Here is a 19,192-nt window from a genome sequence, read left to right on the forward strand (position 1 = left end):
CAGAGAAAAAGGACTAAGCTCTTGGTGCCTCTTGCGCCGATTACCATTGACATCTGTACAACAACCAGCCCATTGTTATTGGTGTCAGGCATTTGACCTGAAATGCCACTGACTGGAATAGGATTGTCTTCAATGATGAGTACCACTTTGGATTGAGGCTCGATGACCAGCGAATCTCCAGTGAGGACCAGCCACCACTTTGCATCTAATAGTTCTGTGTCTAAAGGTTCATCAAAGCGGCTTTCGAAAATACTAATAAAATTTATTTACAAGAATATGTAAGAATTTGAAGCAGCTGAAAGTACAGATGCATTATTAGGCATCTATGCCTTCCACGTACTATGCCCATAGAATCCAGCCTGCCACTAACTATTGGAACATACACGTACCCGCCTGCCACTGGCTACTGGAATGTCACAGCATCCTCTAGCCGAATGGCACGGGAAATACATAACACACCCCACCTGAACTCGCTTGAGTTCACTTACCATTGATTTGTAATAAATTTACATTCAAGAACCATTTGAGGCTCACCAGCGGCCGAGCGGTAAAGTCGCTGAACACTGGTAGTTCGGTCCGAGGTTGGAATCCAGAGAATGGGCTGGCTGCATGTGTGTTTTCGTGGTTTTCCCCATGTGTAACGTGTATACGAGCCAGTTTCCCTTAGAAAGTCCTCCACGAAGGCATCCCTCAGGCAGATAGGCCTAGTGTTCTTTGCCGTAATTAAATAAATCAAACCAAACCAAGAACCATTTGAAATTACATGAAAAAAAACACAAATAGAATATTTCATCATTTACAAAGCATCAAAATTGTTCACAATCACTTGATATACAAAACAAATTATATGTTTAACTTCAGAATAAACTTATTCAAATATCCAACTTTACGTACAAGCACAATTAAACTATCATTAATACACAGATAGAACATTAACAGGTTTACAACTCAATTAAACTAACACAATTAAGAATTAATTTCCAAATTATACACAAGTTGTACTGAGCCTTTTATTTTTTTTTCCTTTAGGAGTTTGAATAAGAAGAGAACGAATGTTTCCATCTCTTCCTGGATATAGCTCTAAAATTTTTCTCATCATCCACACATATCGGGGATAACACTCATCATTAATCAAAACAATATTATTCACTTTAAATAAAATTATTTTACCTGGTTGTGAAGAAATATAAGCTGATCTCAGATTAAGTAAATACTCCTTTCTCCACCTGTTCCAAAAATGATTCAAAACCATTTGTTGTTATTTGTATTTCTTTACCAAAGAATTTCTATTAACATTTAAATCTTCATTTTTATGTTTAATTATAGGTAAAGACACTAATCTTTGACCAATGAGAAAATGAGATGGGTTGAGTGGTTCTGAGTGTTCGTTGTACAGATACGTAATAGGCCTGGAATTAACCATAGCTTCAATTTCTGAAAAAACAGTTTCCAATTCTTTCCAAGAAAGAGAGGATCGTCCAACAGTTTTCTTTAAGCAAGTTTTAACCATTCGTATCTGTCTTTCTCAGAAACCTCCCCACCATGGACTTTTTTCAACTATAAAATTCCAAATTATACCTTTAGAAGCAAACATATTTTTAACTTGATCATTATCTTTCTGATTCCACCAATTTTCAGTTCACAATTTGCCTTTTTAAAAGCTTTGGCGTTATCAGAATATATAGTGAAACATAATCCTCAACAAGAAACAAATCGTCGGACTACTAGCAAAGAAAAGAATCAGCGCTTATGTTAAGAACTACCTTTAAGTGAATACCTCTGATCACTGTATAGCTGGATGTAATTAAATGACACTTTGTTGAATTAAAATCATGAACAAAAATGGTCCAGCAAAATCCGGACTGCATATATCAAATGGAGGATTCTCTTGAATTCTGTCAGGCAGTAAAGGGACAGTCACCTGCATTCCAGGTTTCACTTTGAATTGTCTACAAATCAAACAGTTAAACACTTTTTTCACAAATTGACGATCTTTTACAATCCAGAATTGTTCTCTTAAATCTATTAACTTTGCATCAACACCCAAATGTTCCATTTTAGCATGAGAATCACTGATGAGTAGCTTAAGAAATTTATCATTAGATGGAAGAAACCAAGGATGTTTGGCTCTCATATCGTTACTTGAGAACTGCAAATGTCCCTTTAAACAAAGTAAATTATTATCATCAAGTTCAGAATTAAAATTAAATATGTGTGAACTCTTATCGATAGTTCCTTTAGAAAGAAGCTGGAAAACCTCTGTACCGTAATGTTTGAATTGAGTATCCAAAAATGCAAAGCTTGCTCGAGTTCTGAAGCGCATATAGGTCCATGTAGTTTTGTATAATTAGGTTTAGAATTGTGCACAAACTTTTTAATCCACACAGTAATACACAGTAGTCTACCTAGTTTGCTGAAGTTATTAATAGCAGAGGTAAGTTTCCACCGCCTGAACTGGTTACCATGGAATTAACCAGCACAGTCCGTTGTTCTTTCACTATGACCCCTTCGTCACAGATGTCATCAAGATGATGTAGCGAGTCTTGAATAGACCATGAGTGAAGCGGTCTAGACAACCAAACAGGGCCTGACCACCATAGAGAACTTGTAAGGATCCTCCTAGCTGATTCTCCTCTAGTAGTGAAGTCTGCAGGATTGTCAGAGCCACTACAATGGTTCCAACACTCTGCTCTTAAGCCACTCTGTTGGCGACAAATTGTTTCCATTGTTTAGAAGATCCTTTCAACCAATGAAGGACGATTTGAGAGTCACTCGAGAAGAAAATTTGTTTCGCAAAATCAGGGGAGAGACCTTGTAAATAATTTCCTAAACGTGCAGCAAAGAGTACTGCCATTAACTCTAATCTTGCAAGAGTCAGAGTTTTTAAAGGAGCAGGTTTACTTTTTGACATCATAAAGGTCACTTTAATTTGGCCATTGCAATTCACATACCTTAGGGATACAACAAACTGGTATCACAAAACACATGAAGAGAAACTTCATTTATTTATGCACTCTCAAAAAATGTTCTTTCAATAGATAGTGATTCAAGTTCACAAAGTTCAGAACATCAGGTTCTCCATTTATTTTGTAAGTCACTTGGCAAATCTTCATCCCATTTTAGATCGCGTTCCCATATCTCTTGCAGAAGAATTTTCACAGTGATTACAAAGGGACTAATCAGTCCACATGAATCAAATATCTTTGAAATAACTCTCAAAACGTGTCGCTCGGTAATTCTAACATCAATGGAATCCCTAATATCTCTTAAATCTAATTTAATTCTATCCTCAATCGGATCCCACTTCAATCCCAAGAAACCTGTCCCTTGCTCAAAATCAGTATTTTCTTCATATCCGTTTTCATTGCAATATTTATACAATTCCGGACAATTAGTTTTTAATTTCCTCAAATGAAATCCCGCTGCTTTCAATATCTCTATTGCCGTAGAAGTCAACTGATAAGCATCCTGAACGGTATTGCCTCTGTAAGACAGAACATCAACATAAAAAAAAAAAAGAATTTAACATGTCATAACATTTTGGATGATGTTCCTTAAGTTTCTTAATGTGAAATTTTAAAATGCAAGCCAAGGAAAGCTTTTTCTAAATCTCCGCAAAATGCAACGTGATTTTCCCAAAATTTAAGAATTATATCCAATAAATTTGCATAAAGATTAACTCCCGATTCTAGAGACTCATTTAGAGATTTATTATTTCAGGTTGCTTTACTGCTAGTCATAAACAATTCTAACACGAGTTGTTTCCTTGTCAGCCCTAATTACTGCTCTGTGGGGCATATAATATCCTGAGTTTTTATCTTCATTAACACATTTTCCCCGCAATCTGACATTGTAATTGATCCGATATAATTTGTTTATACTGGCACATTGGCTTTAATTCCTTGACAAACCGAGGAGAAATAAAACTTCGATGACTGCCATTGTCTAAAATAACATTAGTTAAGACCGATTTTTTATCAGAACAGGCTCAAACTGCACATGTTTGTAAAAAGGGCTTATTTTACTATGAGACACAGAAATATTCTCAGTTTTTTTATTAGATTTACATTGCAAGTCCATCAAACCAGTTTCACTTTCCACTTGCTACTCACAACCTCTCGTCTTAGCATTAATGAGGTTATTTTTTCTACAAGATGACTCATGATGAAATTTGCTTAAAAAATTTTTACACAATATTTTTGCCTTACATTCGCAAGACGTGATATTTTTTAAAACAACACCAGCACCTACCTTCAATCTTTAACTTATTTATTTCTTGTTCTACATCCAATTTTTTGCATCTTACGGAATCGCAATGACCGTCACAGAATAAGCAAACATTTTTTATTTGTGTATTTAATGCTGAAGCAGTTGATATATTTTTAGGCTTTGAATAGTTTCATTATTATAATTTTGAGAAAAGGATTGTTTTGTAACTTTTGGAAGGATTAATTACAGTGTTGGCAATTTCCCTAGATTCCACTTCATTCCTCAAAAAAGTAATAATTTCTGAAACCTTGCAATTCACTTCCCTGTTTCGTTTCCGGTGAAAATCTAACACCAAATCTTGTGGTAGCAACTTCAATAGTATTGGATTCAATAAATGCCCATATGAACCCTCAGTTACATTTAATGAACAAAAATTTCTTATATTGACTTCTATTTCATCGTATAATTTACACAAACCTTTAACATTACATGAACTTCTCACGGGTTCTAAGCTTAATAATTTAGTCATGTAAGAATTTATAATAGAACCAGTTCTACCAAATCTCTGTTTTAAAAGCTCAAGACATGAGTCATAGTCAGCAGGGCATCCACGAATTCTGTCAATGAATGCCAAGCAGAATAACTGCTTGAATAAGGACCACAGAGGTGTACAAATGTGTTATTGTTTTTCTCAATTTGTGAAGCTCATTCTCTTGAACAAATCATCCAGTTTTTCTGAAATTGTAGTAATTTGTTTTTCTGCACATGTACATCACATTTACCAATTTTCATTCATTCGAATTACTCCTTGGTGCATTTTTTTGTTTTGTGTATTCGAGGGCTTCCTGGTAGCTATTCACACCAGTACCACCATACAGTCTGTCCAAAACTACATTTTTAAAGGTAAATTTATATCATCCAAAATAGACTTTGCTAAGCCTACCACAGTGGCAGCTCCAAGAAGTTCCGTTCAGAGTACAGTTGTCTGGTTCATTGGGGCTGCTACTCGGGCCTTTGCAAATAATAAATGTAGGAATATTCTAGCTTCCGCCTCGCAGTGTAAGAATTCACAAGAAGCACATTCATTTGCAGATGTGTCAGGATACACAGTGTTGCAGCTTCATTTCACCGTGGCAAGAGTAGCAAGAGATAGAGGGTTGACCACTCATTGCATTTTAGTAGTAGATCTCCCAAGAGTGGTTCTACTAAACTAAAAGTACTTAAGAAACTAAAAGCACAAATATTTATTTAAATTCAAATCATACCTTGCTTATTTTATGGTTTCTCCAATTTCTATTGTGGACGCTTATTAATTTGTTGTAAGTCAAGAGAAGTAATGCAGAAGATTCTTGTAGTCATATACTGAATATTTTATTGCATACTGAAGCACTTTTACTTTGAAGGTTTAGACATTTATCACAAGTTACTCACCTTTTCTCCATATTAAAACGCATCATGTAATTATGGATACAGACAAAAACCCAATTCTAAAGTCAGTAACAGTGACTATCGATATGCAACAAATGTTACCTAAAATTTAACATATTTGATAAAAAAATCGGAGAGCAAATTCTGCACAGTTATGTATCAAAATTTGCACTCTTATATGCATTTTTCAGTATTTTATATTGTTATTACACGGGACTTACTAAAAATTAAATAGATATATAAGGAAGATTACTATAAATTATTTGTCTGTAGCATTACGAAAAATTTTTAATTTTTAACAGTTTTATATTTCATTCAAACTGCTTACAGAGTGCAGTGGAAAGCTAGGCATCACTAAAGATTATTATACTCATGTGTGTTTGCTTACACCTTCTCACTTAAAAATCTGCTCGTGTTATTTTTTAGTTGTTTTTTGCTAGTGTATTTATTTAAAATTTATTTGTACATTTCTGTTCTTAACATTTAACAATACAACATTTAACGACATTTGACAAACATTTAATAAGTGTTAATTTAGTTCACAAAGATTGGAAATTTTATTGTTTGCTCAGGTTCTTTGCGGTTTAGCAAGAATTTTGCATTAAAGTACATTGTATATTTGAAATGCTTTTACAGTAATTATTTATTTACAATTATACTTATTATGATTTCATATAAATTTTTAGTTCACATTTTTCAAAAAAATGTAATTATCTAGCTCTCATTTTTTCTATGCACATCAAGGTTAAGCGTAATGAATTTTAATTCATTATAGATTAAATTTTTTGATTCAATTAATTTTGTTTCATTGAAGGGCTTACTTATTTGCTTCATTTAAATTTTATTGTAATATTTTTAACCCATTTTAATTTATTTTTTCAGTTCCATAGTAATTTAATATGTATTATATATATACACTGACTACCAATAAGTATTTGGACACCTATGCAAATGACGATATCTGCGGTCCTAAGGTACGTCACGGACTCCGCCGGTATATATCGTGTAGGAAACAGCATCGGCTTTAGTTGCATGCAAGATGTCTCGCAGATCGGAGCTCTCTGATTTTGAGAAAAGTATAATTATCGGGTATCACAAATGTGGCCTATCCTTAAGGGACATATCTAGCCATCTGAAATACCCAAAATCGACAGTGGCCTATGTGATTAAGAAGTGGAAGGTGAGCGGTGATTGTCGGAATGTGCCCAGAGTCGGCAGACCAACGAAACTGGGAGATAGAGACCGACAAGTGCTATCCAGAGAAATTCGGAAGAACCGCACCCAACGGATGGCCCTCATCCACGAGGAGTTTCAACAGGCATCCGGGAGTATTGTTTCAATGAGTACCATCCATCCTTAAGGAAACACATCTGCTTGGTTTTCATGGTCGTGCTGCTGCCCATAAGCCTTTGATCACAAAGCCCAACCACGCTGCTCGGTTAATGTGGTGCAAAGCACATCGAAATTGGACCGTAGATCAGTGGAAACGGGTTCTTTGGAGTGACAAATCAAGATTCACCCTTTACCGTTCGGATGGCAGGGTCTGGGTCTGGCATCTACCTGGAGAACGTCTCCTACCAGAATGCATTGTGCCAACAGTCAAGTTCGGCGGAGGTGGAATTATGGGCTGGGACCCTTGGTCCCCATTCATGGTAAGCTCAACTCCGATGCCTACTGTACTATTTTGGATGACAGTGTGTTTCCTACGTTGTGGCAGTTTTACGGTTTGGACCCCTGTTACTTTCAGGACGACAATGCCAGTTGTCATGTTTTGACGTTAACCAAGGCTTGGTATGGTGCCAATGGAATTCATCGAATGGACTGGCCTGCCCAGAGACCAGACCTGAACCCTATCGAGAACCTCTGAGACGAGTTGCATCGCCGAATTCAGGGGTACACTACCCGTGCAAAATCGGTGAAGGAACTTCTATGTCTTCTCTAAGCCGAGTGGAAGAAAATACCACTAGCTGTCATACAAAGACTTGTAGAAAGTATGCCCCGGAGGATCCACGCTGTAATTACCTCTCGTGGAGGCTCTATCAACTATTGATTTTGAATAAAGTTAGTTTTTCTTTTCTATCACAGGTGTCCAAATACTTATTGGTAGTCAGTGTATATCACTTGCTTTGGCAGCTATCTTTCACTTGCATCACTGCTTGTTGCTTTAGTCAGAGAAAGAGGCTACGATCGCTGTCTCCATTTTTGTAACAATAATGTCTTTTTTCATTTTCCCCATTTTAATTAGCATTTTTTAAAACATTTTAATAGCATTGTTATGCTATATTAATTACTAGTATATTTATCATACTGCACTTTTTCGTATTTTACGTAGTATATATCTGAAAAATAAAAAGTGGATGAAGCTGAATTCTGGCTGTAAATTGCAGTAGTAACTTGGGTCTTCTATTTAATTTGGTGGTTTCCCTTTTTTCTCCTAATGATGAATCTCTTTTAACTGTTATCTGGCCTTATAAGGGTAATTCTCTTTTTATGAATCAGCTTTCATTCTTAACATCTAAGTCACCATAAAAAATTATATCATTACATACATGTAATTCTGAAGGAATGGGATTAGAAATAAAAATTAGTTAAAATGCACTTCTTTCTGTAATAAATAATGTGAATAAGATGTTAATATAACAAAGGTACAAAAACATATTCACCAGGGTCGCATTCAGAACATATCAAATGTTCTCAAACGCATTCATTCGGAAAACGAGACTGATTTTGCAAATGCTTGAGTTTAGTAATTTTTATAATTAGGGAGCAGCCCAGTGGTAACTAAAAACATTTCATAATCGTTCTTTTATCATTTGTCTTTCTCTCGCCATAATTTAAATGGAAACTTTCAAAAATTTATTGACAACATTCATCCTAGATATGTTAACAATAGAGTTTCTCAAAGAAGGGTGGGATTCTTTGTGAATTGCTTCAACACTATGAGCAGGAGGCTTACTGTTAACTCTTTCGCATCGAGCGAGGGCAAAATCTCTTTTCTCCAAATATCGAAAACGCCCGTGTTTAAGAATTTCTCCTGGAATCCTTTTCCTTCCCCCATGACAAATTGAATAGTACAGCTCTAACAATAACCTAAAGTGAGAACTTTCTTTGACACTTTCACCCTGTGTGAAGTTTCCCCCTTGAGACAGGATTGCAACTTCGGGCATCAAAAGCTAAACACTGACAGTAAACAAAGGAAAGAGAAGGTGCATTAAAATAATGGAACTACTTTTAGTAGCTTCAAAGAATGATCGACATGTCATTTAACAACACCTGAAAGCAATGAGTAATGCAGTAACGTGATGGGGGAAAGCAGTAGGTAGGAAATTATTTGGGCGTTCAGCCGATGTCTGAATGCTCGGGCGTTTGGGGCGATATCGATGCAAAAGAGTTAAAGCAAAACCTAATTTCTTTATATCTTGTCCATTGAAGAAATATTTAGAAATAGGAAAGTATTCATTATGCTTTAATTACTTTTAAAAATTCTGTACATTTACATACAAAATCAGAAAGTTTTCCATAGTAAATGTAGTCTGTGATGTCAAGGAAGGAAAGCATTTAATTGTAATGGTAGTTTAGATGAGATGTAACAAATAATAGTCAAAGGAATAATTTTTGTTTTTTTTATTCATTTTTTTAAAAATTTTTTTATAGCTGCTCCCTCAATTCATTATAAAACCTTTAATTCATATCAGTAAGATACATTGGGAAAATGCTACGAGTTTAAGAAATCTGAATATCTTGCCAAATTCTGCAAATAATAGTATGAAACTGTATTTTACAATCATTATTATATTAGTTAGGATTTTTACTTTACAAAGACTATAGAAATCTTTTGTCAGACCTTTCCACTCAGCATTTGAGCTGGTTTATAAATTTCTGTATTGTAATTTTAAGGAGCTATCATTGAGATTGGATATTTTAAGGTTAATAATTTAGGAAATATTTAATAGTTAATGTATTTCAGTATACTGTATGCATGCTTTAAAATAAACCTCCAGCTGGCATGTAGCAATTCCAAGGGAGTAAAAATTATTACATTTTACTTCTTTACAAAGTTTATTGAATGTAATGTTTATCTCAGTATTGTGTTTTAATGTGTTGAAGATATATATATGTATATTCCTTTTTTATTAACAAAAAGGTACTAATTTCTTTATGAAAGTGGCTATAAAAGCCGGCAACTGATAAACTTGAAAGATGTTATGTGTGAATTCCTGGAATCTGATCATAACAAATTTTTTACCATGCTAGTTGGAGGCAAAATAAGCTTACTTTACGTAAAATGTAGTAGTGAATCATATTTAAAATAGGTGTATCAATGCCTCATTATCCTCACAGGGAGTTTTATAAGCTCTCAAATAAAGGAAGATTGTGTGAATGTCATTTCTATTATCTGTGGCATTTCTATTTAGCCATGGTCTTCTAAATGCATTATTTAGTTTGATATGTAATTGATATGAAAAAATAATAAATTAGAGCATATCACAAGTAAATTTTGAACTATGCAGTTTTACTGCTTTTCCTACTCTTGATAAGGAATATAGGTAGACTCCAAGGGTCATTGCCAAACTTAACATGCTATTCTGTCTACAAACAAGATTTACATAGAAATTTGTGTTTGAAAACGTGATTGCCGACCGCTACAAGGCAATGGTTGCAGACTTACGGGCAAGTGGGAAGCATGATCATTTTAGGCGAGAACATTACAGGAGAAAAATGAATCGATTCACTACTCAGTTCTTTATGGAATGTGACATTTTGTGGAAAGAGTGCTGGATCTGATGGGTGACATTCCAGCAGCTATATGCCAAAACATCCGGTTTCATCATGATGGAGTGCCTATGCATTTTAGCAGCAGTGTGTGGCAATGCTTTGATAGAGCATATCCTGATCGTTGGATTGGCAGAGGCGGACCAATCATATGGCCACCGCTATCCCCCGATCTGACTTCCCTGGATTTCTACCTGTGTGGACACATGAAGTTGATGGTGTATGAGATGACAGAAATATTGGATATGGATCTCATCGCCAGGATCATAGAACTGGTAGCATGTGTCCATGACATATCTGTTTTGAATGTGCCCATGAATCCATGCATCGAAGCTGTGAGGCATGCATTGTGGCTAATGGAAGGATTTTTAACATCATCTGTGATTTAACCATATTAATAAAAGTCATATTAACACCTCTTTTGACATCCTTTCCTTCCCTATATGCTTGCGAACATTGCCCTGTAGCAGTCGCCGTTCACATTTTCGGACACAAGTTCCTATGTAAATCTTATTTGTCATGGTATGAAAGACCAGCATGTTAAGTTTGGCAACAATCTTTTAACACTCTCTGTAGACATCTCCCTTGTGGCAATGATTGCTCATGAATATTCAAAATCTTTTATCTACATAATATTTTAGCACCTAAAAGTGATATTAGATATTTTAAGATTAATTTTGAGTCTTTGGTTCCCCCCTTACTCCTTTGAATGTTTTGCTAAGTTTCTACATATAACATATTTTGTGGAAATATTTACAGATTAGAATTCTGTTAAGTTCTTCCCTTCTTTCTTCTTCAGAAAGGGGGATTACGGAAATTTGCGAAAATATTTTTACTTTTGGAAAAAGAGAGACCTGACTGATTACTTTCAAAATCTTCACCAAACTGCAGTCATTTTTTTGCCTAATTTAAAATTTTACATTGGCATGCTTCTGTTCCATTTATATGAATATATACGAGGGCCATCCAGGAAGTAGATTACGTTTCCGTCTGTGTCCGCTAGGGGCGGGGCTAGCGCGGCCATCTTGGGGTCAGAGCGTTGCGCAGCTCAGTCTGCATCTAGCCGTGCTAGTGAGAGGTTCGTGCTGTGCTCCGTTCAGATACTGTGACGGTTTGAAATGTCTGCGTTAATTGAAAATCCCGCGAGGTGCGCTCAGTAATAAGGTTTCTGACTGCAAAAAACTGTAAACCGATAGAAATCGATCGGCAGCTTCGTGAAGTGTATGGGGACAACATTATCACTGAAGGTGGAGTGCGTCAGTGGGTCATAAGATTTCAAAATGGCCGAACCAATGTTCACGACGAAGATCGAAGTGGGAGACCCAGCATAGTGACCGCCGAACTTCTCGAAAAAGTCGATGCTAAAGTCCGTGAAAATCGAAATTTCACAATAACGGAACTTTCTTTGAGTTTTCCACAAATTTCGCGAAGTTTGTTGCACGAAATCATCAGCGAAAAGCTTGGTTACCACAAGTTTTGTGCAAGATGGATTCCAAAAATCTTGACAGAGGACCACAAAAATCAGCGAATGGCTGCAGCGTTGAACTTTTTGGACGCTTACCATAAGGATGGTGACTCTTTACTCGATCGCATCGTTACTGGTGACGAAACATGGGTGAAACATGTGAACTGTGAAACGAAATTGCAATCAATGCAGTGGGGGCACACAAGTTCTCCCCAAAAACCCAAGAAATGCATGCAAACAATGTCGGCAAGGAAGATGATGGCGACTGTTTTTTGGGACAGAAAAGGTGTAATTTTGGTGGACTTCCTGGAAAGAGGCACTACAATAAACTCTCAAAGGTATTGCCAAACTCTCCAAAAACTCAGAAGAGCAATTCAAAACAAGCGCAGAGGAATGTTGAGCTCTAAGATCTTGTTGATTCACGACAACGCCCGGCCCCACACGGCAAATGTCACTCGTAAAGTTCTTGAATCTTTTAAGTGGGAGTTGTTTCCTCATCCGCCGTACAGTCCCGACCTGGCACCGAGCGACTTCCACCTATTCCCAGCAATGAAGAAGTGGCTGGCTATGCAGCGTTTTGATGACGACGCACAGCTGTAAGAAGAGGTAACGAAGTGGTTGAAGGCGCAGGCGGCCGAATTTTTCGACGAAGGAATTTCCAAGCTCGTACATCGCTACGATAAATGCCTTAATTTGTATGGTGACTATGTAGAAAAGTAGTATTTGAGTGTGGCTTTCATCTGTATATAATAAAATTTGTTTCCTATACTTTGTTTATTTTTTTATTCCAAAACGTAATCTACTTTCTGGATAGCCCTCGTATTAAAATCTGTGATTGTTTTAAATTCAAATAATGTGTGGATTCCTTATATAAGTTGTATACATAAAGAATACATTTTTCTTTCATTATAGGAGAACATTTGTGTATATGTTTTATGTTGCTGATACAGTTGAAGAAAGTATTTTCAACATGAATTCTTCATTCTGTGTTGAAAATGAGATGCTTGAGACTGTGAACGATTTGAAAAAACTATTTGAGTAATGGATATTTTTATATTTGTGATATTAAATATCTGAGTGTTGTAAATCATCTCCCATTACATTCATATCTTGTTCATATCTTGTACAGTGCATTGTGTGTTAAATTCATATAGATTTTAGTGCATTTTAATGCAGAACAGATAAACTGAAGCAGTGATAGGCCTTTAGCTATGAACTAAAGTCATCTCTGTTTAATGAAACTCTTCTGTTTCAATTAATGATTTCTTTTATGATAAGAAAAAATTATCAAGTCTTGTTTGTGGAAGATCCTGTAATCAAATAGTAAAGATTTTATATGTATTTAACATTTATATATGTTCTATTTCTGAAGTACAGTTATTCAACAAAAATATAGCACAAAAGCCGAAATCCGAACGTACAATATCCAAACCACCATTTTTTTTAAATCAAGTTTTAAATGAGGAATATAATACTAAAAAAAAAAGTCCGTGAAAGCAATTTTTCTGTGGACGAACTGAACTTTCATGCATTTGCTGGCTAGGGAATAACAGTATGACCAATAACAATACATTGATTGACATTACCTACAACCACTTTTTTGGCACTTGAGTGGTTGTGGAGTGGGGAGTTACTTCCTTTAATCTGGTCTAAACAATAAATGAAGCTCTAAGAGGTATTTGTTTGAGGAGTGATGTTGCTCATACCTTTTTTTTTTTTTTTTTTCTTGTTTGTTCCTCATACTTTTTTATTGTTGGTTTTTGTACCTTTTTTTGAAAGAATTAGATTCCAAAGAACTTAATTTCAGTTAACTTAGCAAATTGTGCTCTTTGTTAATTTTCTAATTTTCTTCATTATTTCATAAATAACTGATGTTTGATATTTTTAATGTTATAATTTCTACATGTCATTATTAGATTTAAATTGATTATCTAAAATCTGGACCCTCTAAATTCCTGACGATTCCGGATCTCGGGCTTTGTTCTGTACTAAAATTCAAGTGTTTAAAAATGAAAGCTGAAGGATTTAAAACTGAAAAATTGTTTTTTGTATTTTTCTAAAATTAAGATAGTATAATTTTGAAACTGAACTGTTAGTGCAGAGAACTGTTAGCATTTCCCAAACTTGTTGCATGGTTGCCTTTGTTTATTTTAAATATTTCTTTTTAAATGTATAAAATGTATAGTATTTCTAGCTCAGTAAGTTTTTTGTCAGTATCTGAAGATTTATAAATTGTTTATGTAAAAATTCTTTATTGTTACCAATGTGTAATGAAGTAATAAATTAAAGAATGTTACACATTTGTAAATCACAAAAGAATGTCACTGAATTACATTAAAAGATTGAAAAAATCAACATGAAATCATTGTAATTTATTTTTCAACTCACTTTCAGGAAAGGCTGTTAACAATCCCAAATTTTAAAATCTTAATGATAAATATCTAAATGAATTTTTGTCATAAAAGAGTAAAACTTTTTTTTTTTTAAAAAAAAAAGAAGGAATATAATTTTTTACTAATTATGACTGTAGAGACTATGGGACCATATAAAAAGGTAGCTTTTATAACAGTCTGCAATATTAGCAGCTGTGAAAATAAAAACTGCATAAGAAAATTTTTGTCCTTGCCCATCAAGCTTATCCTCATGTTTTAATTAGTGCAAAGTTTAAGCCAGTTGCATTCTTTTGCTTACACATTCACCAAACATGGAAACTTATTATATAGCCACCATATTTCCAGTTTGAAAATCCTAAATGTGAACCTTTTTTTAAGCATTCAGATGTTTGTTGTGATGGGCGATTCCTCTCTGACCATTCTGAACACATTTTTTTTTTTTTTTCTCTCTCTGTTTAAGTGTGTGCGTGACGTGCTGTATTTTTACTGTTAATTGAATCAAAAATTATGGTTAGACATTTTCTTTAAGGATGGCTGAATGTAGTGAATCATTTTTTTGTATTAAAAGTTAATGAAAATATTTCATAAAACTACTTTTAAATATTCATAAAGTACATGCAAAACCTACACGAATTTCATGTTTTAGCTTGAGTTCTATGCTCATAGATTAATGAATAAATCCATTGAATTCCAAAGTCCTGAAACATTTAAATTACCAAACTACAAAAACTTTAAACTTTGAATGTTTGGAAAATAAAGTTGCCATTATCAGCCGCCTTTTTTGAAAATCTATGAATCTGTGGTTATCTGACATGAATATATGTAATTTGGAATTTATATGCCACTGATGTGCAGTCATCATTCTTACTCTTGCTTTCCTTCAGTTCACATAAGGGATACTTAAACTGTAATGTAGAGCTTTCTCTCTTTTTTTCTTGTTTATAAAGCTTTTAAATTCTAAGTAAGCAATCAAGATGCTTTTATTGGGATATTTTGAGTGAAAGAGTTTCAATTATTTGTGAGTACATTCATGAAATTTCATACGTATGCTGCAGAGATTTATTTCAAATAAAATATAAACCTTTATATACAAACGGTTAAAAAGTTTTTTTCTCAGATGCATAAAAGAGACAAATAATTTAATTAAATAATATAAATGCTATGTAATTTGTAAAAAAATAGTTTCATTTTATTTCTTACCTCTTTATATAAGCATATGCATTTAAATAGACCATACTGGGGTGTTATTCTTTCAACATTTAAAAATTTTTAAAATACGGTGTTGAAGTATTTATACATTAAAAGTGTATTACATATTTTGTTTTGGTGAAAAACATGTTTATTCATGAGTGTGAATGTCTACATGTTGTACTCTTTGTACCACTTTTCTTAATTAATGTATAATAATTTCAAAAATATTGAGTAAATGTGATTACAAATTTATGTTGTTATGTTTTAACAGTAAACACTTGCTAAATTGATTAACTCTGTTTATAATGTGTATATGAAAGATTTAATGTTTTATTTTAGCTTGTGCCCTCTTCTCAAGTTGTCTCTGTATATATGTGCATCTTTTTGAATAAATAAAATGTACAAAAATTTTGTATATTGAACTATCAAAGTAAAGTTTTACCTTTCCCAGTTGGCTTTTGTGGTTAATTTATAGCTAGCATTTGTATCATATCTCATTTAGAATTGATAAGCTGTTGGCAAGTATTTATTTTTTTATATTTGTTTTGAATCGTATCAAATTGAAACTTAATTCATAATGTAAATTTATTTGTTTTGATTTGCTTATGAGGCTTGGAAATGGTAAAATGGAGATTGATATGATTGGTAATTGAGGAACACGCTCATACTGAAAAGCTTAGCTTCAAATCATATTGTACACTCTTCATCAATAGGGTTTAAAGGAAGTTTTTCTGCAAAAGTGTAATATAGAAGTAGCTTAGTAAACTATAACAAATGGGTGTATTTTGTGTAGAATAACAAGTTTCGTACAGTCCTTAAAAGTCCTTAATTTTGGCCAAAACCACTAAAAGGCTCTCAGTTTTACTCATGTGACACTTTTTTTTAAACGACTGCCATTTAAAGTGGGAATTAACATTTTGGAAATTTTTCTTTTATTACGCTGCACCAAATTTGGCTACTTATGAACATTTTGCCGATTTCAAAATCAGTTTGTATACAAAATTTTTTATTCAGAGATTTTGATTTTGAAATTTTGACTATTATTTTTGCAAACATAACACTGATAATTATAATAAATGAAAATTGTGTTTAAGAACTAACATTAAAATAAATCATTTTTATTTTCTCTTGCCATATTTTTTAAAGTGACATTACTTTCTATTTGGGTTACATAAAAATATTTGTTTCTGAGAAATAAACAAGACAATAAATGCTATAAACCACAGTTTTGGAAGAGCGTCAGAAAAAAAAATGCTATTGTAATTATTTGAAAATTAATATCATTTATCTCTTATATATATATATATTCATGTTAAGAGTTTTTTCCCATGTAATTGTTTCAGCATATTTACGAGTAAATATGTATCAGTTTTCTGTTGAAAGTTCACTTTATATTTCTTTTTTTTTTTTTTTTTTTTTTTTTTTTTTTTTTTTTCAAAAATTGTCTGGCTTTTTGCTCTTACAGAGTTGGGAGGGATAATTTTTCTTTTAGATTTTAGACCTTGTACCTGAAAAGGTCTAAATGCAAGATTTATAGATTATTATTTTGAAAACAAGATTTCTAGACTTAATATTTCCAGAAAAATGTGATGAAATGAAAAGTGTCTTCATGGTTAACACATAATAGATGTGTTTTATAGGAAATTTGTGATGAATTAGTTATATTTTGGATAATTTTTGGAAGAGCAGCGAAAGGGAAAAGTATTTTAATTTTCTCCTTTTGATCCCAGAAATCTTTAATATGTTTATCTTCTCTTTATTTTCTTATCTTTCCGAGACACAAGCATCAAAGAAAGCAAAAAAATTGAAAACCAACAGTTAATTAAAAGGTTCAGTGCACCATATGTATTTCAATGCCTGTCGTAAATTATAAAAATTTTCTCTAAATTTTGTTGCTCAGTGGTTCAGTTAAATCTAAAAATTCTGCCAACCTTGCTAAGACATGGCTCTTGAATATATATCATTTCATATTTATTTTCAATACTCATATTATTTAAGAAATATGATAAGCAGTTTCTTCTTTACATTCTAAGTACAAGCAGTTCTAATAAAAGTGTTTAATGAAATCTGAAAGTTGTATAATGAAAAGGAAATTCATTGAAAAAGAAATTGGTTTTATAAAGAGAGAGAAAATTATTCTTCAAATCTACATTGTTATAACATTAACAAGTTGAGTGATACAGCAGTAGAATATGCTGCTGTGTTATGTGAAAGAAAATCCTGTTTTTTAATAGGAAAGTTAACGCAGGAATTTAGAGCTAAGAAATAAAGAGTGATATGGGATACCACGAAAGCAATGGTAAATACACTGATGTCCATAAATTAAGGATAATGCAAAATCAGGCAAAGGAAGAGCTAGAAGCAAAATAAATTTGACTTATTTGTAAAGCTTATTTATTAAAGAAACGGTAAAGAGCAAAAAAAGATGCGATATGTTTGATATTATTAAAAAAATTAGCGATTTTTTCTCCCTGGAGCAAATTACAAAAAAAAAAAAAAAAAAAAATACCTATTTACAAATAAACAATATTACATGGTTGGTATGATTGTTAATACATTGTATGTCTCCCAGACGATGCAATACAGTCCGTACAACGCCTAGGCATGCTGAGTGTCAAATTATCGATCTGATCTTGGGGGATATTACACCACTCAAAAAGCAATGCTCTCCGAAGTTCCGGTAGACATGTAGGAGGAGATTGACGGACTGCAACTCATCGGCCAAGCATGTCCCACACGTGCTCTACTGGATTCAAGTCCGGTGAGAATGCTGGCCAGTCCATACGGGTGACATCCTCCGATTGAAGGCATTCGCTTACGATGTTTGCACAGTGAGGACGGGCGTTGTCATCTATAAACACAAATTGTGCGCCCATGCCGCCCCGAAACAAACGTACATGTTGTTCCAGAATGACGTCCCGATAGATTTGGCTTGTCATGGTTCCAATTTGAACACGCAGGTCAGTTCTGGAACCCAGAATAATTCCACCCCAAACGAGAACTCCTGCACCACCGTAACGGTGTCGTTCAATGATGTTTTCTTGGTGGTAACAGGTACCTGGAGCTCTCCATATGAAAGTCTGGCGAGAATCAGACTGCAAGCTAAACCTGGACTCGTCGGAAAACATCACACAAGCCCACTGTTGCGGTGTCCACAATGCATGCTCTCTACTCCAGGCTAACCGCAGGCAACAGTGAGTTGCAGTCAGTGGAACGCATCTGACAGGTCTACTAGCATATAGACCAATCTGCCCTAAGTGTCTGTACATGGTCTGCCTTGAAATTGTCGTACCAGTGGCTGAAGAGAGCTGACAAGACAGGTCTGAGGCTGTGCTCCGCCTGTTTCGTTTGGCAGTAACTGCCAAATACCGGTTCTCATTCGGCGTTGTAACTCTGGGGCGACCTGTGCTGTAACGTCTACTCACATTACCATCATCTTGGAATCGTTGCCAAACCCTGGAGATGACACTCTGGGCAATTCCAAGTTCGTATGATACTTCCAGTTGGGTACGACCACATTTCAGACGGCCGATAATTGTACCACGTAAAAAATCATCCAAATGTGTCCTTTGTGTCATAACTATTTGGTTATTGCACGGAAATGCTTATAAAGCGCCTGCGAACAATTTTACTTCTTTGCCTGTTATTCCTTATATATCACTCTCTTACACTCTCGTCATTGTGATGTACCATCGGTGTCATCTGGTTACTTCCTGAAATTTGCATATGATTC

At 34.2% G+C, this 19,192-nt stretch overlaps 1 protein-coding gene across 3 annotated transcripts in view; it reads left to right on the forward strand.

Moving 5' to 3' along the window:
- The window catches only part of LOC118199219 (E3 ubiquitin-protein ligase SHPRH), a 248,889-nt gene extending 232,980 nt beyond the window's left edge, over window positions 1-15,909 (forward strand). For all 3 annotated transcript variants that reach the window (XM_085809803.1, XM_085809804.1, XM_085809805.1), the window contains exon 25: window positions 12,788-15,909. In XM_085809803.1, coding sequence (XP_085665929.1) covers window positions 12,788-12,917 — 130 coding nt within the window. In that variant the 3' untranslated portion in view covers window positions 12,918-15,909. The remainder of the gene's footprint in view (window positions 1-12,787) is intronic.
- Window positions 15,910-19,192: the final 3,283 nt, after the last annotated feature.

The sequence above is a fragment of the Stegodyphus dumicola genome, chromosome X2 (genome assembly GCF_044657685.1).
Source record: "Stegodyphus dumicola isolate Sdum_Otavi_A_Nest chromosome X2, ASM4465768v1".
NCBI lineage: Eukaryota > Metazoa > Arthropoda > Arachnida > Araneae > Eresidae > Stegodyphus > Stegodyphus dumicola.